The 22,667-nt window shown below is 46.2% G+C and overlaps 3 protein-coding genes across 9 annotated transcripts in view; 1 reads left to right on the top strand and 2 right to left on the bottom strand.

Annotated features, from left to right (window-relative positions):
• Positions 1-4,854, bottom strand: part of uso1 (USO1 vesicle transport factor) — a 20,366-nt gene extending 15,512 nt beyond the window's left edge. For 3 of the 7 annotated variants that reach the window (XM_084686683.1, XM_084686684.1, XM_084686685.1), the window contains exons 1-6: positions 4,611-4,854; positions 2,922-3,008; positions 2,345-2,409; positions 1,752-1,828; positions 1,318-1,329; positions 921-968 (exon numbers count right to left, since the gene is read on the bottom strand). In XM_084686683.1, coding sequence (XP_084542809.1) covers positions 921-968; positions 1,318-1,329; positions 1,752-1,828; positions 2,345-2,409; positions 2,922-3,008; positions 4,611-4,676 — 355 coding nt within the window. In that variant the 5' untranslated portion in view covers positions 4,677-4,854. The remainder of the gene's footprint in view (positions 1-920; positions 969-1,317; positions 1,330-1,751; positions 1,829-2,344; positions 2,410-2,921; positions 3,009-4,610) is intronic. The other 4 variants (XM_084686686.1, XM_084686687.1, XM_084686688.1 and 1 more) reach the window with 2 other exon arrangements.
• Positions 4,855-8,075: 3,221 nt separating this feature from the next.
• Positions 8,076-9,372, top strand: LOC146237108 (uncharacterized). The gene is made up of 3 exons (XM_084686690.1): positions 8,076-8,142; positions 8,337-8,402; positions 8,623-9,372. The coding sequence occupies exons 1-3, from the start codon at positions 8,076-8,078 to the stop codon at positions 9,186-9,188; spliced, it is 699 nt and encodes a 232-aa protein (XP_084542816.1). The 3' UTR covers positions 9,189-9,372.
• Positions 9,373-12,044: 2,672 nt separating this feature from the next.
• Positions 12,045-22,508, bottom strand: g3bp2a (G3BP stress granule assembly factor 2a). Its single transcript, XM_084686706.1, has 13 exons — positions 22,301-22,508; positions 20,175-20,292; positions 19,134-19,215; positions 18,453-18,626; positions 18,101-18,191; positions 17,713-17,818; positions 16,762-16,939; positions 15,568-15,669; positions 15,065-15,167; positions 14,678-14,737; positions 14,342-14,470; positions 14,033-14,151; positions 12,045-13,719 (listed from the first exon to the last, which is right to left on the bottom strand). The coding sequence occupies exons 2-13, from the start codon at positions 20,267-20,269 to the stop codon at positions 13,420-13,422; spliced, it is 1,539 nt and encodes a 512-aa protein (XP_084542832.1). The 5' UTR covers positions 20,270-20,292; positions 22,301-22,508; the 3' UTR covers positions 12,045-13,419.
• Between the last annotated feature and the right edge of the window lie 159 nt (positions 22,509-22,667).

The following is a 22,667-nucleotide window of genomic DNA, read 5'->3' as shown; positions in this document are numbered from 1 at the left end:
TGAACACACACACACACACACACACACACAGGGTTACTAATACACACCCATGGTTACTAACACACACACACACCCAGGGTTACTAACACACACCCAGGGTAACTAACACACACCCAGTGTTACTAACACACACCCAGGGTTATTAACACACACCCAGTGTTACTAGCACACACCCATGGTTACTAACACAGACCCATGGTTACTAATACACACCCAGGGTTACTAACACACACCCAGGGTTAACAGGTGTGTGTGTGGGGTTATTCTCAGTATTAGTCTTTTCCTTCTAACTGGAGAAGCAGGCCACCCCTGCGGCAGGCCAGGAGGGGGCGACAGAGAGTCACAGAAGAGCAGGACAACCTGTTCAGTTGTTTAACAGCAAACTAGCTAACACCATCTCTCCTGCACCACAAACAGCTAGACATGACTCAGGGGGCCTGGGGACAACCCTCCCAGCGGTCCACAGGAATAACATTCCTAGATCGCTACAGGATAACACCAGGCTAGAGAGAACCTCACCATGACAGAACACTGTACACCAGAGAGGTGGAGAGAGAGGGAGGGGGGGGGGGGGGGGGGGCAGGGGGGGGGGCAACAGATATTTAGCAGTGTGAAGAGGTGTAGCATGGTTACCAGGTTATATTGGTTACCAGGTTACAATGAGCATGAGCACAACATCAACAAAACCACCAAGCTGTCAGTTCACCCGTACAAACATGGCTGAACAAGGAAGCATTTCAGTCAAGTTAGTCAATTTTAGAGGTGAGGAAGTTAGCTAGTTGAGAGGTGAGCGAGTTAGCTAGTTAGAGGTGTGCAAGTTAGCAAGAGGTGAGCTAACTAGTTAAGAGGCGAGCTAGTTAGCTAGTTAGTTGCACCGCCAGTGAGATCTGGTTGTGTTTACAAACCAGGGTGCTACTAACCAGGCACAGACTGGTGCCTCCCTGAGGCAGGGACAGGGGCAGCGGCATCTGCAAGGCAGGGGGGGGGGGTTACTGAGGGGTGGTGGTGTGTGGGAGGCCTCACCCCACACTCACACACACACCCAGAACACCATGCACTCCACTTACTCCCGGGGAGAGTGTATCGCCAGCTGAACAGAAACCTGAACACCTAGAACATGCTTTTACAGAGTTGAAGAGACATTGGTAAAGATCTTCCAGCGTAGCAGACAAGCATGTAGATACTGTGTCCATACACCCCCCCCCCCCCCCCAAGGACAGAGGGAAAACAGCTCTCAACACAGCCAGCTAAGTCGCTAGTGTGCGTTGCTAGCGCTGACATGAAAGGGTGACATCAAACACAAAACAACGGTTTTACCTTCGGATTCATCTGCAGGGTTAAAACATGGAAGAGAGGAAGAGAAGAGAGGGTCATCAGACACTCGTAAAGACAGGAGGTTTGAATGAGAGGACTGACGTCTGACCATACACATGCTACAGACAGCAACCCTGACAGCTGGCATCCATCAACACGCTGGAAACACTGTCCTGTGTACCATGTTGAAAACACACAGCAGGTTCCTGTGTACCATGTTGAAAACACACAGCAGGTTCCTGTGTACCATGTTGAAAACACACAGCAGGTTCCTGTGTACCATGTTGAAAACACACAGCAGGTTCCTGTGTACCATGTTGAAAACACACAGCAGGTTCCTGTGTACCATGTTGAAAACACACAGCAGGTGGTACAAGTGTAAAGGCCAGGCTTCTCTGAGGAGACGTGTTGGAGCGGCTGAGGAGGAGAGCAGATACCTTGTTCTTCCTCTTCGTCGTTGCAGATGATGTTGTAGAGCGTGTCCAGAGCGTAGCCCAGGATATCAGAATCAGACCTGGAGGAGGTACAGAACACACCAGGGTCAGAACACGCCAGGGTCAGAACACACCAGGGTCAGAACACGCCAGGGTCAGAACACGCCAGGGTCAGAACACGCCAGGGTCAGAACACACCAGGGTCAGAACACACCAGGGTCAGAACACGCCAGGGTCAGAACACGCCAGGGTCAGAACACGCCAGGGTCAGAACACACCAGGGTCAGAACACACCAGGGTCAGAACACACCAGGGTCAGAACACACCCACTTCTATGTGACGGTGTTAATACCACAAGGCCTTGTTGACCCGGCTGGGATATTATATGTTAGCAGCCACAACAAGAGAACTGGCAGCCTGCCGGCCTGGAATAACCCATGCTTCTACAAGGGGCAAAGGACTAGGGATGAAAGGGAATCATTTTAGGAATAATAACACACACGGAGCCCCCCCCCCCACACACGGAGCGCCCCCCCCCCACACACACACATGGAGCGCCCCCCCCCACACACACACACACAAACACACACACGTACCTGTCTGTTTGTAGTATGTGAACCAGATGTTCCATGGCCTGGGTTCCAACATCCAGGCGATATTTCTACACAACAAACAAACAAAAACTATAAACACAGTTCTTGAAAACGAATATATAAATCAGGCTTTTAGTAAACCTGACTGAGTGTAGGAAAGATGCTGTTGTTCTTCATGTTTTTATGTTATGTCTCTGATCTGACAAGGTCAACCTGAATGGTTCATGTGAGGTCATTAAGACGGATGACACACACACACCTTAGTTCAAAAGCAACATACAAGGAGAGATCTGGAGCTGTGATCTGCAGGGAGAGCACTCTGAGCACAGAACAGACACTAACAGGTTAAGAAGAGCACTGTGAGCCCAGAACAGACACTAACAGGTTAAGGAGAGCACTCGGAGCACAGAACAGACACTAACAGGTTAAGGAGAGCACTGTGAGCCCAGAACAGACACTAACAGGTTAAGGAGAGCACTGTGAGCCCAGAACAGACACTAACAGGTTAAGGAGAGCACTGTGAGCCCAGAACAGACACTAACAGGTTAAGGAGAGCAGCTGTGGGACGTGAAAGGATCACCTTGGAGAGGGACTTGAGGGCACGGACTGCGTCACGACGATCCTCCAGGAGGGTGGACGACGCCACGCGATCACACAGCTTCTGGATCTGTCCAATCAGAGCACACAACACCAATCACTACAATGAATGATGAAAGATCACATAGATTCACAATCTGTCCAATCAGAGCACAGAACACCAGAATCCACAAACACAATGATGATATGTGTGATGGTGGTTAAGCTATCTGATAACATGGTAACACGTTAACCAAATATAATGGTAACCTAACACAAAGCTTAATAGTTATTAGTTATCTGGTAGCTAAGGACTAGGAGTCAGATGGCTGAGCAGTGAGGGAGTCGGGCTAGTAATCAGAAGGTTGCCGGATCAACTCCCCACCATGCCAAATGACATTGTGTCCTTGGGCAAGGCACTTCACCCTACTTGCCTCGGGGGGAATGTCCCTGTACTTACTGTAGGTTGCTCTTAGCGTCTGCTAAATAACTAAATGTAAATGACTAGGTGGTCAAATGGTTTAGGTATCCAGTAACTTAATAACACTAATAATCTATTCATTTGGCGTATGCTCTTATAAGCTATACCCATCCGCTTGTTCTACCACTGAGCTATACCCATCGAAGAAGCAAATTGATTGCTAGTCATGCCCCTATCTGTTGTCCTTTGTTAGTTCAAACCATCATATTCCTGTGGTGGTCGACTGGATACCATTAGTGAACTGGCTTAACCCACTAAACCAGCCTTATCATGAAAGCTTCATGTAGGTATTTATCAACAGACTAGAACAATGGCGGTAAACAGCAGTGATACTGATTTCATTGGCTTCTTATCAGGGGAACTGATCATGTTTTAAGCAAGAATGCTCTTCTCATTTCCCTTTCAATAGTCCGTCCAGTTTTCTACCCGGATCGAGCTTGGAATGGCATCTTAATTGCTTTCTCGTGCTGTGTGCAAGAGAGAGATGCTGTCACTGTCAATCAGACCCTCCCTTTCTGTCTGCACGAGGGGAATGTCTGTACGGAGATCGGCCTTCAATGGATCGAATGACTTCCATCAACATGAGATTGCTGACTGGAAATGCATTGATTATGGTAAAATGGATGTAGCGGGATTGTTGTCAGATATGATGAACAGGGAGGCAAAGACCGGGCTTCATTCAGAGAGGAAACGTTTGCAGATATGACAGCCCGCTGCCAGGACTGCTACCCCGTCAAGACCAGTGGGTGTGTTTCTGGCTAGTTGAATTAGCACGCTAACGTTGAGCTTTTCTCTTCTCAAAAACGCTGAAGTTGCACTGACAAAGCCAGTCAGGAACAGGTCACATCCGTCCAATTGTTCGTCCTCTATATTAGACTAAACAGAAGACAAGTTGAGCTGCGTAGCCAACCAGCTACTGCAAATGCTAGCTCGCTGGCCAGCCAAGAGTGTAAGTGACTGGTTGATTAGTTAACTCTCAGTCTAGCTAACTAGCTACTAAGCTAGCCGGGGTGATCTGTAAGGTTCCAGATGATTGAGACACCTCTGTGCGCCGGCGAAGCAGGTGTCAGCTTTGTCACAAGGGGGCATCGAAACCAACCTGAACACATCTAACAATCGCTCAGACGCGTTCCACATAAACCGGCTGTTTTCTGTGGTGTATTTGGAAGCTAGCTGGTTTAGCTCACGGTGTTTGTTTGTAGGAATGCTCACCGTCTCCGCTCCCGTAGGTTGGGGCCCGGCGGGTTGCCCCCCCATCACTCCCCTCAAGAAATTCATCTTCCCCGACGTCCTCTTGTTGTCTTGTTCAAAGCTACAACCGTCTCACAGAAACTTAGGGGTGTTTTTATGGTTGTGGGCTTAATGTGGTTAGGTTACAAGCGGTACAGTGTTGATTTTTAACACTGTTACACTACAACCTGCTAGCTAGACCAATCCCGGAACTTCACGCAGGATTTTTTTTACCCGTTGTGCGCACGCGCGACGACGTGGCGCTACGTGGCTGATCAGGGGACAAGTGAGTGTGTTCCTTAAAGGGCAAGGGCATCCAACACCATTACTATGGAGTGAGATTTGTCTCAATATTATTTGTCAATGCAAGTACCATGATCCACAAATGTTCCACGATTTACAAATTGGTTTTGCGATCCACAAAAACAAAATTCCTAATCGTGACTTGTAAGTTGGCATTTACATAAATGTGCTATGATTTTACATTTACATGTATTCATTTAGCAGACGCTTTTATCCAAAGCGACTTCCAAGAGAGAGCTTCACAAAAGTGCATAGGTCAATGATCATGAACAACGAGACAGCCCCCAAAACATTGTGGGCAGCCAAAACATGAAGCAAACCGTGAAAAGCAGATAAGCGCCAATGGGAAGAAACATAAGAGCATGTAGTTAAACAAGTTACAACAAAACAACATGAACCTCAAGAAGTGCTTGACTGTACCTGTAGGAAAGCAAGCAACAATAATATAATTCACAATGAGTACAAGAAGTTACAGCTAACCAACAAGAGCATCAAGTCCCTCAATAAGAGTAATTGTTTTCATGGAGGAAACTAACATCAGGTCCAGCGAATCATTCCTAAGTACCGTTGAACTCCCGGAACAAGTGCATCTTTAACCTGGCCCCCCCTGTGGCCCCCTGAGCTGACTGAATAAAATTAAGTATAAACCATTTCTTTTCTTTTTTTAACACACGTTTTTCATCTAGTAGTCATCATGAAACGAAGAAGGGACATTGCAGCCTTTTTTGCCCCAGTAAATAAAAAAGTTAGAGAAACATATCAAGGTATTGAGAGAGCTGAGGAGCTGGAAGAGGGAGAGCCATTTGTGGATCATGGTACTTGAATTTACAAATAATTTGGAGACATACTATATCTCTCTCCATACATTACACGCACATCAGAGATGGCAAAAGTAGACTCATCCTTCACTCAAGTAGAAGAACAGATATTCGTTTAAAAAACGACCCTGGTAAATGTACTGACTACACCTTTTCACTCAAGTTAAAGTAAAGAAGTGTGGGCTCTGACCGATACTTAGTAAAAAGTAGCCATTACTACACCTGTTTTAGTGTCATGCAGGTAACTGGACCTCACATCATATGAGTACCCTACATTAATACAAAAATACACTATAGAAACTCAGCACATTTGAAAGGAATACTTTTTTACACCAACAATTTCGAACATCTCCCTCGTATATGGCCATGGGTGATCATGAATGTCTCTATTCTCAGTCATGTCCACATCGCTAACTCCCTCTGTCTCATCCATAATATACCTTTAAAAAAACTAAAATATTATTCTGCCTTTCGAAACTTTTTCAAAATGTATTTTCCACACAGTGAAAGCAAAGGAGAACAGAGAAGCCTAAAACATAGTAAAGCAGATAGAGTATAGTATAGTATAGTATAGTATAGTATAGTATAGTATAGTATAGTATAGTATAGTATAGTATAGTATAGTATAGTATAGTATAGTATAGTATAGTATAGTATAGTATAGTAGAGTCCTCAAGTCTGCCTTGCTGCATGGTAGCTTTGTAGACTAGAACGTTTGTTGTGTGTGGTAGTCAGGAAATGAAAGAAGGCGTGCAGTTACAATAAATAATATTGATCCTGCCACCAAATACAGTTCAAAACAAAAATAACGAGCCTGGCTTGAAAATGTAAGTAGAAAGTACAGATTGTCTAAAAAAAAATATAGTGAAGAAAGGTCCGAAAGGATGACAGCTGTCATTTAACTTCAACAGCAAAAGTAGGCCTAGAGCAATCGAGCCTAATGCAAGTTTTGCATTTCATGGAAGCAAATCAGTGACATCATGTTTTGTTTGCTCTTAAAAAATTCAAGTTAAAAAAATTCAAGCCCAAAAAATTTGAGTATTAAATTCGAGCCGTAAAATTTCGAGCTGAAAAATGTAGATCTTAAAAATGTTCAGAATGTAACATCCGGGATACCAAGGTCCCATAGGTCTCCCATAGGTAGAGCAATCGAGCCTTAATACAAGATTTGATCACATCGGACTCACCAAGGCATATTGTTAACCCTAGTAGTCATCATGCGTTTTCTCTTCTCTATTGCTCAATTGCTCAACCTATCCTTGGAATCCCATGTAACAATGTTACAATCTGAAAAACTTTAAGTCAACATTTTCTGACTCGAATTTGATAGAATTGAAATGTTTTGGCTCACATTTGATAGGCTCGAATTCTTTCGGCAAATTTGTCTTTGGTTTGAATTTTTTAAGCTCAAATTTTTTTTACACAAATTTTTTAACACACATTTTTTAACACACATTTTTTAAGCTCTGATTTTTGGGGGCTCAAATTTTTTGGGCTTAAATTTGAGCAACCTGAATTTTATTTCAGGTTGCCATCAGAGGGCCCCCTACATGAAATTACAGCTTAATTAAAAAATTATATATATACACAGTGTCACCGAGGGGCCCCCAAAATCAATTCCGCTTCAGGCCCCATATGGGCCAGCCTTGCCTACACACATCAAACATTTCTGATGAGGTTCCATGACAATAGAACACACCTGCCTTTCTCACGTTTTAGTTTGACATTTTATTTATTCACCAGACACTAGCTATATGACCCCTCTTGTAAAGCCATCTGGTGTTTTTTCATTTTCCTTCTGTCTAGCCTAATAAAGGACAGGCCTCTTTAGTGAGACTGTTCAGTATTCAGTCAACGCTCTGTCTGATGACCTTCTTGGGGGGCAACTAACCCTTTCCCACACTTAGACACAACACACACAGTCTCTTTCCCTTACACACACTAGACACGCACAGAGAGAAAAAACTGTTAATTTAATAATCATGGAACTCTTATCTTTGAATTTCTAAAAATGTAGCTTTTTAATAACCTGATACCAGTGCAGAGTGTGTTTTCACATAAAGCGTGGACGTGGTTCGTCATGATAACACACAGGCTTCACTCGTCTGGTCTGTTATGGCCTACTGGCCCATTCCTCTGTGAGGAGGTAATTATACAGAGCTAAGACAACTTGTTAAAACAGCTCTTTATCTGAGTCAGACTGCAGTAAAAAAACAATCAAATGTGCTGAAACAGAGTGTGAGTAATTAGATGATGAGACAAAACAGATCCACTCCCTGGTTTAAAAAGTCGTAGCCAGGACAGATTCTGCAACATTTGTCTGATAATGGCGCCAGGGCTAACTATTCACCTCCTTTGCCTTATGATACTATCTCAGCTAGCACATCCTTCAGGTAGGTACATTCAGGCTATAAAATAAATTAATAGGTTTCTAAAGATGTATATAAAATATATTTAATGATGATTCATGTATAGAGTGATCTGGGGGCAAAGTTATCTTTTGAGTGTTGGTTTCATGCTTTATTATACTGTAGTTAGCGTAAACGCGACTAAAAGATCCCAGGTTTCCTGGTTCTTGTCCCACCAGATGAGGCGTCGCTGCCGGATAAAACATCTGCTCCCAGAGGAGACGTGCATCCACATGACGGATATGGTAAGAGTCTTTGGTCCCCCTTGGCTGGTGGGTGTAGGGCCTGTATAGGGCCCCTGCTATGAGGAACGGATAATGACCCCAATTGAATGTTTGTGGGTGGTTGAACTATCCAAAATACCTCAATTAGTCCCACAATGACAAGTGTAGGCAAGGCTGCAATACACTAACAGTCAAATCAATGTCAATAAAATCACAGTTGTATTTTTCCTGTTTTTCACAGAGACGCGATACAACCGTGATGACTCCCCTTGTCAGATTATATCTGTCACTGAAGACCCCGTGACCCCACCTGCCCCAGCCATCACCGACCAGGATGCCCAGCCTCTCGGTCCTCCTCATCCCCCATTGGTTCCGTACCGGACTGTCACCCCCTGGAGGCCCAACGTCGGAGGAGGATGGGCGAGTGCCAACGGTTTCCCCCGCTCCCCAACGTGGTTCTTCGGACCGCAGGGGAACGTTCGCTTCCATCCTGCCGCGTTCCCGCTGCCGGGGAACGCTCGCTTCCATCCTGCCGCGTTCCCGCTGCCGGGGAACGCTCGCTTCCATCCTGCCGCGTTCCCGCTGCCGGGGAACGCTCGCTTCCATCCTGCCGCGTTCCCGCTGCCGGGTAACGCTCGCTTCCATCCTGCCGCGTTCCCGCTGCCGGAGAACATTCGCTTCCCCATCAGCAGTTTCCTCGGGGGCTATGACCCCCGTCTGGGACAACGGACCTCCGGTCGGCCTTACTGGCACCAGGGCCTAGGTCTGGCGCGGCGGCGCGATTCGTCTGAGGAAATCTACGGATGAACGTGGGACGGAGCGTAAAAACTAGTTCAGATTATCCAAAGTTGCGCATAAAACGAGGCGTTTATGGTTTACTGGGAAACAGTTTTGGGATTTTACCGCTGATGGTGAACACATCTGTCCCGATAGGGGTTGGGCTTGTTAACAGGCAACGTTGATACTCGAAAATAAATAATAAAATACAAAATATATGCCGTTTCTTTTTTCTCTTCACCTTTTGAGTTCAACCATTTCACTCACCACAATTAACACTCCCTGCTCTCAAAGCAGGTCGAAACTAGTCAATATCAAAACTTTCATCAAAGCCACAATAGGTGTTGATGAAAGCAATCATTAGTGACAAGTTAGTACGGATCGCCTCTTACCTGTGTCGACACAAGCCTCTTGCGGTCATCCTCTCGTGGTCTCTGCAGTCTAGAGAAAAAACACTCGAAGTGTCTGGCTGGATAAACCACAAAGCAGAATTTATGGTTGTGGGCAATATTTGTTTTTTTTTGGGTGTACGTAGTACGTTTCCACTGCCACAGAGCGTTGTCTTAGTAGAACTCCAATATAGATTCTCCATCAAAATATTTTCGTACTAGTGCACTGGGCTTTGTGCATAACATCAACAGCTTGAAGTCTTTAAACTGACTGGGGAGATGAAAGGTGCTCTTACGCATAACCGATATCGACGTCAGATCAGTGATTCCTCAAAAGGACTCCGGCCACCACGCGAGCTCTCACAACAGACCGACAGCGAGGAGTGGTGCAGATGTCAGTAGTTTATTGTATGTCAAGTCCAACACATTCAAATGGGAAAGTAACAAATAAACAAAACAGATGCAGCTCCATCTGCACTAGTCTTGTTTCCCTACCAGCAACAAGTAGAGAGAGGAAGAGGAGGGTAGAGAGAGGAGGAGGAGGGTAGAGAGAGGAAGAGGAGGGTAGAGGGAGGAAGAGGAGGGTAGAGAGAGGATGAGGAGGGTAGAGAGAGGAAGAGGAGGGTAGAGAGAGGAGAAAGATGAGGACTTCTTACTAACAGCTACTGAAGCTGAGAGGAGCTTCTTCAGAGACAAAAGAGGACTGGAATGATTCATCTGAAATCCACTCTACTGCTTTTTCAACCATGAAAAGAAAAATATGATAGCCTGTGTTCTTTAGAGGGCCTTTGACAACCGGGAGGGTTAGGGTCACTGAAATGTTTAGCAAAAAAACACAAAAGCTATCTGCTCACATTAAACATCTTTGACACCATTGTGACTTTAATTTTTGCCCTGACTTCAGCATAATGAGAACTTCCTCAATCCTTGTTTTCCCATCAACCGTTGTTGAAAATTGTAAAAGGTAAAATTGCAGTTTTGTTTATTTTAAGCACCCTTTCAGGCGCTTTCAAGCCGTAACCATGGCAGGCCGTAACCATGGCGGGCCGTAACCACGGTGACCGTAGCATACAGGCAACTGTGAAATATGTCCGTTTGAGAAACAACCGCAGACTACCCTGAACCCACATCACTCTGCAGAACCACTGATGTTCCAGACCAGGTCCGTCTGACTGGAGGGCTGAGCTGTGGGACGTGTGGGAGGTGGAGGGGGCAGGTGGAGGTGTTACAGACAGCCACGCTGTCCCACATCCAGGGACACAAAGGACAGCCTCACAGCTGATCTCCGCTCCTGCCTGCAGAACGACATTTCAGCAGAACGATTGGGATGTGCTGCCAGGACTAGAGACGTGTTTCTAAATAGTCCTACAAAATCCCACCCTGTTGAGTTTTGACATGTTGAGGAACTGCGGGAGGAGTTATTACCCTGACAGTCCCAGACACAAGGACAGTTTAGCATTTCTAGAAAAAAAAGTCCCATCAGATGTCTTCCTGTTCTGGTGAAGGACAAGACACACTGGAAACACATCTCAATCTTGTCCTCTCAGAGAGCAGAGGCCCTTCCCCGAACACGAGGAGAAAACAACATTTCAGTCTTTAGAGAAGTACCACCACTCTTATTGTGGCTTGTCTGGAACCAGCAAAGTGATTAAATGTGTTCGCAATAATGCAGCAAAACAGATGTAGAGGTGTTGTTTTGGAACACACAGAGAAAGCGTGGATGAACTGCAGAGCGTGGAGAAACTGCAGAGCGTGGATGAACTGCAGAGCGTGGATGAACTGCAGAGCGTGGATGAACTGCAGAGCGTGGATGAACTGCAGAGCGTGGATTAACTGCAGAGCGTGGATTAACTGCAGAGCGTGGATGGGAGTTGTAGTTTTTTGTTGTCACAGAACGGATAGCAGAGGTGACCCTCCGCACCCTTGAAGTCTCATCCAAAATGGCTGCCAAGAAAATAACAGTTTGTTGTTGAGGACAGAGAGCGATCCTGCCTGGAGCCACATGGAAGCTTCAACATCCCACGGTCCAGCACAGTCACAACAAAGTCCAAGGATTCCGTGTCCGTCACCACCACATACCATCTCATCAATACTGGAGACTTGGAACTGAACCTAGGATTCACCTCCAAACTCACTTGGCAGTTCCAACGAACCAAAACATTTACCATTAACATGTAAACTGTACCGCATTATCCATGAGCCCCATTCTGTTTTCACCTCTACACCTTTTGAGCGTCTAAAAAGTGACCCCATGTCTCCCCAAACAGCAGATACTATAAACAAATGTACAAAATAACTGACAGCAAGTTCTCGTAGGTACTGTAGGTCTGAACAGTTTGTAAACCGCTGGTTGTGCGGTGGGGGTTCTTTGAGTGAGGAACGTTCTACAAGTTGCTTTTAGCATTCAGACAAGACGGTTCAAAACTTCAGTTATGGCAAAGGGAGCCCACGAACCCTCGACTCTCAGACGCAAAGTTGGAAAAGAGGAAACCAAAGGCACCATCATGCTTTTTTTATATCAAGTTGAAAAAAAAAAAAAAACTAAAAACCAAAAGCGAACACACAGTAAACTATGATTTGTACATTTATTCTGTTCCATGTTCAGATGGTGTTGGAGGAGGAGCCGTCCCAGGATCATGGCATCAGTTCAGATGGTGTTGGAGGAGGAGCCGTCCCAGGATCATGGCATCACAGATGGAGCAGGAGGAGGAGCCGTCCCAGGATCATGGCATCACAGATGGTGTTGGAGGAGGAGCCGTCCCAGGATCATGGCATCAGTTCAGATGGTGTTGGAGGAGGAGCCGTCCCAGGATCATGGCATCAGTTCAGATGGAGCAGGAGGAGGAGCCGTCCCAGGATCATGGCATCACAGATGGAGCAGGAGGAGGAGCCGTCCCAGGATCATGGCATCACAGATGGAGCAGGAGAAACAATAAACATCAACAAAGAAAGAGAAGACACAGTCACTTCGTCAGCCCCCCCCCCCACTCCCCCAGCCTAATGTTCTATGGTTAAGTCCAGTTTGAGAGCTTTTATTTCAATTGATGAAAAGAAAAGAGGTGGTGGTGGGGGGGGGGAGGAGAAAAGAAGTCGCATGTCAGTGGTGTTTCTGGTTAGGTTTGGTTGGCTGTTGTCTTGTAAATATTGAAGTGTTTCTCTGGGTAGGAAGGAGAGAGCTCATTGATCAGAGCAGACAGCCCCCCCACCCCCAGATGTTCCACAACACCAGGGTGCCCCCTCTCGGCCCACTGATGACAGCATCCAGCAACTCTGTTTTCAAGCAGTGTTCCTTTTTTCCAAACAAGAAGGAACAAAACACGCATCTGCTTTTCTCCCTTTCAAACTGCACCTCGTACTCCCCCACCCCCACAGTCACTGGGTAGACAAACCACCATCTATAAAAATGTGCACAAGAGGGATTTTTGTGAAGTAGTGCCCCTGGCTAGTCAAGGGATAGAATCTCTTTTCCAAATGGTGGACCTGGGGGCAGGGGAGGCAGATCAGTCCAGTCTCTTGATGAGGATCACTCCTGGTTGGTCTGATGTTTTATTTTTCCTCAAATTTACAAATGAATGTTTGTGAAACAGGACACTCGGCTTGTGAGACCAAAACACATAAAGAAAACAGCCAAACTGTTTTGCTCATCTTGGTTTCATCCACAGAAGAAACTTGACATGTCGTCACATCTCAAAAAACCCAAGAAAAAAGGGAAAGAAATGAAAAATAATAGAAATTTCTCAACAACAAAAAAAAACAAACAAAAGTATATACGTTTATACATGTAGACTTATTTTTTTTAAATCGTTAACAAGAACGCGGTAGAGCAGATGAAGAACGTGGTACTACTTCCGAAACTGCAGGGGGCGCTGTCCTCAGCGGCGCTGGGTGGTGAAGCGGCCCTCTCCCTGGCCCTGGCCCCCCGCCCCCCTGCCGGAGCCCAGGCCAGGTTTGGGGGCCATGGCCCCCCGCGGTGGCGGGCCCCTGCCGTCCCGCATCATGCCTCCGCCGGTGCCCACAATGCTGCGGGGGCCCCCAGGCCCTCCGGGGCCCCGGTCGCTGCGCCGCATGTCCCTGCGCTCGTCACCTCCGCCGCCTCGAGTCTCACGCTCACGCACCGCTCGGGTCTTCTTCTCCTCCACGTTCAGACGCACCTCGCCCCGGAACATGATGGGCTGGGGAAGACCGGAGGAGGGGGGGAGAGGAGGGTTGTTAGCAACCAGTCAAGGTAAAGTTTTGAACAGAACATCATACCAACTCCTCCTCCTGGTTCACAGGCCACACACAGCTTGCTTTTTCCAACTAGTCCATTTGAATTTGAAAAAAAGGCAAATCTATTAATTTATTCTAAGTTTAGCAAATTCGTTGATGCATAAATACATTCTAATACTCTCCATGGGACGCATTAGTGCCCTTTGAACCCTGACGAGGTGTGCCAACCAATCACCAGTGAATCAAGGAGGATGATGCTGCTAATGCCCCGCCCACCTTGGCTCCCAGGATCCTCTGCACGGGGTCGGAGTCGTCGAACACCACAAAGCCGAAGTTAGGCAGCTTCCCTCCGACGCCCTTCGTATTGATCCTCAGCTCCACCACGTTACCAAACGCTGAAACCAATGTTCATTTAGAAACCTGCTGTTTCATACTTAAACTGGCCTCCTGCATTTCTGTTGAGTGTCATGTTTGAAAAAAACTAAGGCATGTTTTCTTTTGTTGCTAAATAAATGTCATTCTAGAAAACTGCAACAAAAAAAAAATGAAATTGTATATAATATATAGTTAATGTGAGGGACCTACTCATGAAGAACTCCTTGAGCTCACTCTCGATGATGTCGTGAGGAAGGTTTCCCACAAACAGCTGGTGGCTGTCAGGGTAGCGAACCACTCTTCTGTTGTCCAGCTCACTCGACTCAGAGTCGCCACGCCCTGCGCACACGTGACATCATCATTAACACACACATGGGCAACATGTGTGCATGGGTATCCTCCTCTGTGTGTTTGGTCACACATCTTGGGGTGTTTGGTGTCTAAAGCAGGTGCCTGCTGAGTCTTGGGGTGTTTGGTGTCTAAAGCAGGTGCCTGCTGAGGCAGGTTGGAAACAGAACCAGGAAGTGATGGTTACTGCCGTTTTACCTTTGTTGACAAAACTGAAGTGTGGTTTCCCCGTTTGTGATTCTGTAGAGGCAACACCATCTGACAGAGACGAGGAGTGAGTTTCACCACGTGAGAAGAGACCCAGGAACGGGAAGACCCGGTGAGGTTCAGAGAAACAGAGGGACAAAGGGCTTTTAAACAACACAGCTCAACAGGGGCTCCTCATGCACCCTCTGGTTCTCTCAGAACCAGAGATGCCATTAACATGAACGCAGTTGGGACTGGGTCAAGAAGAGGGAGGATGGGGGAGAAAAGGAAGGGAACAAGGAGGATGGGGAAAAGGGAGGATGGGGATAGGAAGGAAAGAGTAAAGGAGTAAGGAAAGGAGGAGGAGAGTGCAGGCCCCTATCTGGTTGCGAGTCTCACCAGGCCTGGCCCCCCGCGGTACGAAGGCCGGTCTGTCACGTGTGCGCTGGTCCCGGGGCCGGCTGGGGGCTGTCTGGGCCTCTGGCTTGGCCTCCACTCTGGGCTGTTGTGTACACACACACGACAGAGGATGAGGCTTGCTTACTCCAGAACTCCCTAGGCACTAATACAGAGGTTACACCGGCACCCCCACTCATACATCACAGCTATGGTGTGTGTGGCTTAGTGGTTAGAGCAGGGAGTTCACCAACCCTGCCAGCTATGGTGTGTGTGGCTTAGTGGTTAGAGCAGGGAATTCACCAACCAGCTCCTGCAGAGCTACAGGTCAGTTGCTTCTGGCTCAGCGTAACACGCGTATCTGATGCAACACTAGTTACCTGATCAACCAGCTCATCATTAGTAAAAACCAACAGGCAGGTTGCTCTCCAAGTGGGGCTGGAGACCCCTGGGTTAGAGCATTTGACTGACAGTTCAAATCTCCCCCGTGCTAGATGAATGTTTACCTGCGAGCTGGGTGCCTTGACAACGTGGGGCGAGATCCCGGAGGCAGGAAGTGATCCGCTGGGGGGCAGATTCTTACTGGTCACTGATGCCCAGGAGAAGGTCTGCGGAGGGAACGGCGTCCTCAGTCAGGACAATAAAGCTTTTCTCTCTGAACTTTCAGTCACAATAGCCATGTGTTTGTTGTTTACGAAGGACACCAATAACAGACTGGTTGATCTCCCATCCATTGTGAGCAGCAGACCAACTACATAGCACTTCACAGGCCGGGAGTCTAGACTAGGACCAGGGTGGCAGGGCTCCACAATAACGATGGCCCGATGGCCCGGGGCCAGTAAAAAGTAACGTCGGGACAGTTAAACTAGCAACTCACTGGCCCGATCGGGCCACTGCAAAGCATTGATAGAAAAAAAAAAAAAAAGAAAAAAAAACAATTTGCATTGTAAAAGTTAACATCTTTCATATGTTTTGCTATCTGCTAAATGCATAAATAACTTTGCAGCTTGTGGGGCGCACAGTTGGCAAATCAAGAGTTGAGTAGTGAGTGATGAGAGTGGTAGTCAAATTGTAATTCTATAATGTCGATACATTTTTTACAATTGGCGCGAGAAAGTGAAGATGGCAGCAAAGTAGAGCTACGACCTCAAACGGAAGCAACTTTTTTTATGGAACTAAGATGCACTGTGTTTGTCATATGTTCCCATCTAAAGCTGACAAGTGGATCTTTTTACACAGGCACCGACAATTTTCGAAAACAATCCCTGACCAGCCATGCTAATAGCAGACAGCCCCTAGTTTGCGTGACAGCTAAGCAGATGGTTGACAATCCATCTTCCAGGCCGTTGACTGTGCTGGTCAGGAATTTCAATGCAGATGCCCATCATGTTATTGCACAACTTATAACAACGGCATATCACGTCATTAAGACGGGCCAGCCGTTTGCCTCGTTCCGCCAGGCTATTGAACTGCAGCAGAAGAAGGGTGTCGTACTCGGTATCGTACTGATGAAATGCTATGGAAGCTTTTCTATATTAGCATTGAGGGACCAGAGGTTTCACAGTTTCAGCCAGACAGAGTTGTGCAGAGAGTCTGTCAGCAGGGGAGAGAAGCACGTCATGTTTGAGGTAAAAAGTAAATTGGTTTGCTGACTATTTCCTTTTTATTACTAGAAATGTGATTTCCTTTTGTTTTCTCACCTTGGGGGGCTCCTGGGGGTGTGGCGGGGACTCCACGCGGGGCGGGGAGGGGGCCTTTTCCACCTCTTCCAGAACCTTCTCCTCCACCTCGGGCTTGGCCTCCTCGGGCTTGGGCTCAGGTTCCCCTTCCACCTCCACCTCCGGCACCGGCTCCTCCATGGGCTCCTCTACACCGTTTCTACGGGAACATCACCATTACTATGGGAACACCAAGCGATTTCTTTTGTCTGGAGACACCTGCCTGTAGGTTTTTGCCTCAACACTAACCTAGCACACCTGATTTTAACACTAACCTAGCACACCTGATTTTAACACTAACCTAGCACACCTGATTTTAACACTAACCTAGCACACCTGATTTTAACACTAACCTAGCACACCTGATTTTAACACTAACCTAGCACACCTGATTTTAACACTAACCTAGCACACCTGATTTTAACACTAACCTGGCACACCTGATTCTAACACTAACCTAGCACACCTGATTCTAACACTAACCTAGCACACCTGATTCTAACACTAACCTAGCACACCTGATTCTAACAATTAGAAAACCCAACAGACAGGTAGGTCTCCCGGAACAGTGTTGGAGACCCCTGGCCTAAAGTTTAGGGCTCTTCAAATATAAGGTTGGGTAAAAGGAGACACCATTAATAAAGTTGTGTGTTGGTTTTACTGCCATCTTGGTACATTGTGTTATTGTAAGACTGTGAAATGGAGGTGTTAGTGTTGCACAGCAATGATCACCGTGGCTGATGGGTGAGACATGGTTACTCTACAGTGTGGCTAGTAACACAAGACTGTTCCTTCACTCTGACAACCAAAACACTGTAGAACTACACACTTCTGTTGTACATTCTATTTGCACTCTGTTTATACCTTATGAGAAAGAAAAAAAAAGTCTGCTAAATGAATAAAAAGGTAAACATCTGATGTTTTGACACTCACGAGACAGGGTGAGGGTCGTAGTAGGTGGTGCTGTTCGGGCTGTCCTGCAGGGGTTCTGGGGTCACAGGCCTCTCCTCCACCTCCTCCTCCACCTCCTCTTCTGACTCTGAGGAGGTAACCCCACACAGGTTAAAGGTCACATCTACAGCCCTTTCACGTAGACTTTCAGAAGAGCTTCCCGGGCAAGTATGTATGTGACTGACAAGAAATATGAACCTCATTCCAGACACCCTTGTTTGTTTTAGATAAACTAACCATCCTTCTGTACTGTCTGGAATGCAGTCATAATCTGTGTTTGATAAAGTACGAATCTGTCCTAATTTGTGTTCTGTACTGTCTGAAATACTGTTTCAATCTGACTTCATCAGAATCTGAAATATAATCTCACCCTCATCCAGCTCAGCCTCTGAGTCGCCAAATACCTCATCCTCGTAGCGGAATATGTCGTTGTGTACGTAGAACTTGTTTGCCACAGATCCCTGTCAAAACACACACACACACACACCTAAGCACCCCTGCTGGCAAAGGCAACAGTTTATACGTCTGATCAACGGATTGGTTTAAGAGCTAATGCTCCAATCCATAATATGCCTTTAAACTATCAGAGTAGAGACGTTTGAGAAAGAAAGGGGCATTTGACAGAACGGGTTTGGAGAACTAGCTCAACCATTGGCAACCCTCAGAAACACCACCCCCACTTCTCCAGGAGTCAGTGGTGCGTAACCGAGGCCACCGCTCACCTCTGGGGCGAGCACAAACGTCTGCATGAACTTCCTCATTGGCTGACCATTGTTGGACAGCTCTCCCATCACCTGGACGACCACGCCGTCACTCAGTGTGGCGTGAGCGTCAACCTGCCTGATCTTCGTGTGGCACTCGCTGAATTGCAGTGACATCACCTTCTTGTGGATCTCCTGCTCGGCACCGGAGGAGAGGAAAAGAGGATTCAAAATTAGAAAACGTTATTCTTCTATCATCAAAGGAGAAGAACAGTAAACTGAAAAACCAAACTTGATATTTTTTTACTCTCGATAACTTCCTCCAGGGCTTCCCCACAGAGGTGACGCGTTCTAAATCTTATCGACAAATATCAACCTTCTGATGGTTGGTCGTGAGCAGGGCTTGATTACAGGTGTGAGCTAGGGGAACCTACAGGTGTAGCCAGTGGCAAAAATCTGCTATCAATTATGGGAGAGGGACAATTATATGACATTTTCTCAAGAGCAATTCATGAGGGGGACACCAAAATTACTGCTGTAACACAACCTACATTGTAATATGTTAAATGCATATTATTAAGATTATTTAAATGTCCTTACTTTAACTGTGATTTAATGGTGGCGACAAATATTTTCACCAGGATGTTGGGGTTGTGTCCCCCCTTTCCCCCTGCCTCTGGGTGTAGCTGAAGGGGAACCTACCGCTTGGCCATAGACTGCCTCAGCCACTTTGCCGTTGGAGTCGAGACCACCGTGAACGTAGGAGGAGTTCCTTCCATAGAACCTGCCGAGACGAGACACACACACAGCTCATACCTACAGACACAGCCCAGACCTACAGACACAGCTCATACCTACAGACACAGCTCATACCTACAGACACAGCCCAGACCTACAGACACAGCCCAGACCTACAGACACAGCCCAGACCTACAGACACAGCTCATACCTACAGACACAGCCCAGACCTACAGACACAGCCCAGACCTACAGACACAGCCCAGACCTACAGACACAGCCCAGCTCAGACCTACAGACACAGCCCAGCTCAGACCTACAGACACAGCTCATACCTACAGACACAGCTCATACCTACAGACACAGCTCATACCTAGACACAGCTCATACCTAGACACAGCTCATACCTACAGACACAGCCCATACCTACAGACACAGCTCAGACCTACAGACACAGCTCAGACCTCCAGACACAGCTCAGACCTCCAGACACAGCTCAGACCTCCAGACACAGCTCATACCTACAGACACAGCTCATACCTAGACACAGCCCAGACCTACAGACACAGCTCAGCCCAGACCTACAGACACAGCTCATACCTACAGACACAGCTCAACTCATACCTACAGACACAGCTCATACCTACAGAGCTCACTGGATGAAAAGTGTCTGCTAAATGAGTCCTTTACGAGTCCAATTTGTATTATACTGAGAGCACTATCTACTAAGCCTGGGGATCAAAACAACAGGGTCTCTTGATGCGTCTTGGGTACATAGTGTTGGCTGGCAGTTAACCTGCAATAATGGATCAGTGAGGGTTGGTTTCAATTCAGGCTAGGTATATCTCAGTTGTAGGGCATTTGACTGCATAACAAAGAGTTTGCAGGTTCGAATCCCCCTCAACTGCCCTACCTCCCCTCCGTGACTGCCAAATGAACACACTCACACAATGTGTTAGCTTGAAAAGCTAAGCATGCATGGAGAATGTTGAGGTGGCCCTTTACCTGTGAAGGAAGTCTGGTGCCTTGTTTAGCAGTGTGTAGTACTGCCTCACGAACTCCCGGCCGACCAGCAGGGAACTTGGCTTCTCCATCACCATTTCTTTGGTAAACAATTGAAGCGCTGGAAAACAAACGCGGGAGATGTAGGGGCGGTGGGAAGTCAAGGGACTCACCTTCGGGAGGTAGAACCTTGTCTCAAGGAATTACTTGCAAGGTTGTAGAACATTGCTACGTTAAAATGACGGATGGAAGACAAGGCTGAGAGCATTCTTATTTTGGCCACGGTATGACATATTTCGAAGTATCCAAATATATCATTAATTGTAAAGATAAAAACACTACCACAATTATCCTTCTGGTTAACAGTATCATGCATAAAGGGACTTCCACTCTAGGGCAGTGTGTAAACGCTAGAGACGAAGTATTACGCAATAATCATTGCAATGCAATTGATTTGTCCTTCTGATCACGTTTTGGGTACACAATACAACAATGTCATTTCAATTAGATAAAAGGTCCTGGGTTTATGCTCAGCAATAATATCATGCACATTCGGGTTGAATCAAAGTCACAGTCGAGCTATGGTTGACCAGATGAATGTGCATACATTTGAACGAATCGCATCGACAGAAATTATAATCATCCATGTGTCGTTGTAAAATGTCTTCATAGTAGCTAACCTAAAATGCTAACGTTAGCACCAGCAGCGTGCAACTGCGCCATCATGGCAATGAGAAAGGGGACAAAAAGACTGGATAAAAAAAAATGCATAGCCGTGTTTTTTCCACTTATACAAAGGGCTGTGAAAAGGCTTCACTGTACGTCTACCACAATACGACAAGCTACTAAAACGTGCCCTTAATAATTGTAATTGTATTAATTGAACTTGGGCCTATTGTAAATGATGTAGTTAGACTGCGGAAGGCCTCCCACGACCTCGCAACTCGGACGATTCCTAGCTTGCCATCTAGATGGGAACTTGATCAGTGCGACATCAAATCTACCCAACGTTTATTAAGTGTCACATGTCCCACTAAATGTATTGATAAAGATAGAGAACGAGGTATTATCTTCGCTTAACCACGTAGTCAGCATAGTTTTAGTTTCGCAAGCCAGTTAGCTGCCCAACTTGTACAAACTAGAAAGGTAGCTAGCCAACCAGCTTTTTTATATGGATTTTCTGGCTAGCTACCGGATTTAAGGACTGTCCGTTTGACAGCCATCATACCGTTTAGTTGGTGTCGGTAACTTGATGGTTGTTGATGGTTATGATGGTTTGCAATCGTTATGTCCACAATATATGCCGGTTCTACCGGAATTATAGCAAAACCGGTGTGCTCATGGCGGCTAAGCTCGACCTGTGGCGTCGTTCTAATTCCGCTGACGGTCTTGCTGCTTTCGTTTTTATTTAGCGTAACAATTCTCTCATTTAACCCAAATGTTCCCCATCGTACCTCAGTCCACTTAACAGTCCGCTTATTCGCTTTCTACCAGAAAAAAAGTAGTTCGTTTAATAAAAGGGAGTCTACTGCAGACGTCCAAACCAGATTTTCAGCTAACCAAACGGGGTATTCATTGTTAGCGGTGCCTGCTACATGTGCCCCTCGCCGGTCTCATGTCAGTAATGTTGCTTACTTGCCACTAAGGTCTTTGGATAGTCACTTGACAACAAATGCATGGTTTAAACCAAATTGTAATTGTACAGTCGATAAAAAAAATGCCACAAAACGTTTCAGAAGCAGCATGTTTATAAATGGCTGCTTAGCCAGTGTAATATGTTATCAATGCACCACGCACTGAACAACAAGCTAAGGGTCTAGCTAACTAGCTAGCATAGCTGATAACAGGGATAGCATGCTACCATTATTGACGAAAATACATAATTTTGCTTAGTCTACACATCAACTATACTGAGAAGTTATTGAAAACATGTGCTGTTAGCTTAACTGTCTAAAGTTAACGAGAACCAAGTGTTGAAACGTGCCATTATTATTCGCTAGCTAACAGGCTAGCCCAGTTAAACAAAAGCATTGGCTTGATAGCGTGGTTAGTTAGCTAACTAGCTATCTCTGTAGTCTGTCTCTGTAATGTTAGTAGTTACAACGCTAGACAGCATAAAGGTAACTTACCTTTTGAAAAACCTATCTAATTGGACACAGTGTTAGAATAAATATGTATGAATATCAACGATACTAGTCGTCGACTATTCTCTGAAATATGAATAATATTTCAAGCCGCTGTGTTGTGTGATAACTCCCACCTCCACTAAGACTTATGATCTCTGCTTTATCAGAGATTGCAAATTTAAAGCGATAGGCTAAATTTTTTTGGGTCCTACCCCTGCAATCTGGGGCAGTGCAGCCCCGTCACATAAACCAGCCAATGAACGTTTTACACTGGACTACATACATCGTGACGTGAAAAGGCGTATTGTCGCGCCAGCCTTACCGGCCAAAGTTTTCGTGGTATGACGTCACAAGCGTTTTAGTCATAATC

This window comes from Hypomesus nipponensis, chromosome 22 (genome assembly GCF_054491055.1).
Source record: "Hypomesus nipponensis isolate SF chromosome 22, ASM5449105v1, whole genome shotgun sequence".
Lineage (NCBI taxonomy): Eukaryota > Metazoa > Chordata > Actinopteri > Osmeriformes > Osmeridae > Hypomesus > Hypomesus nipponensis.
Note: the sequence above shows the minus strand (reverse complement) of the source record. Positions and strands in the feature narration are given on the sequence as shown.

Bases quoted from the DNA above. Each gene is read 5' to 3' on its own strand.
- g3bp2a (XM_084686706.1), bottom strand. From the start codon at position 20,269: ATGGTGATGGAGAAGCCAAGTTCCCTGCTGGTCGGCCGGGAGTTCGTG. The intron at 18,192-18,452 runs GTGAGCGGTGGC...GTGTTTTGACAG, and splicing joins CGTTTGTGCTCGCCCCAGAG to GGATCTGTGGCAAACAAGTT. The intron at 13,720-14,032 runs GTGGGCGGGGCA...GGTCTTCCCCAG, and splicing joins AGAGGATCCTGGGAGCCAAG to CCCATCATGTTCCGGGGCGA.
- LOC146237108 (XM_084686690.1), top strand. From the start codon at position 8,076: ATGGCGCCAGGGCTAACTATTCACCTCCTTTGCCTTATGATACTATCT. The intron at 8,143-8,336 runs GTAGGTACATTC...TTGTCCCACCAG, and splicing joins TCAGCTAGCACATCCTTCAG to ATGAGGCGTCGCTGCCGGAT. The intron at 8,403-8,622 runs GTAAGAGTCTTT...TGTTTTTCACAG, and splicing joins GCATCCACATGACGGATATG to AGACGCGATACAACCGTGAT.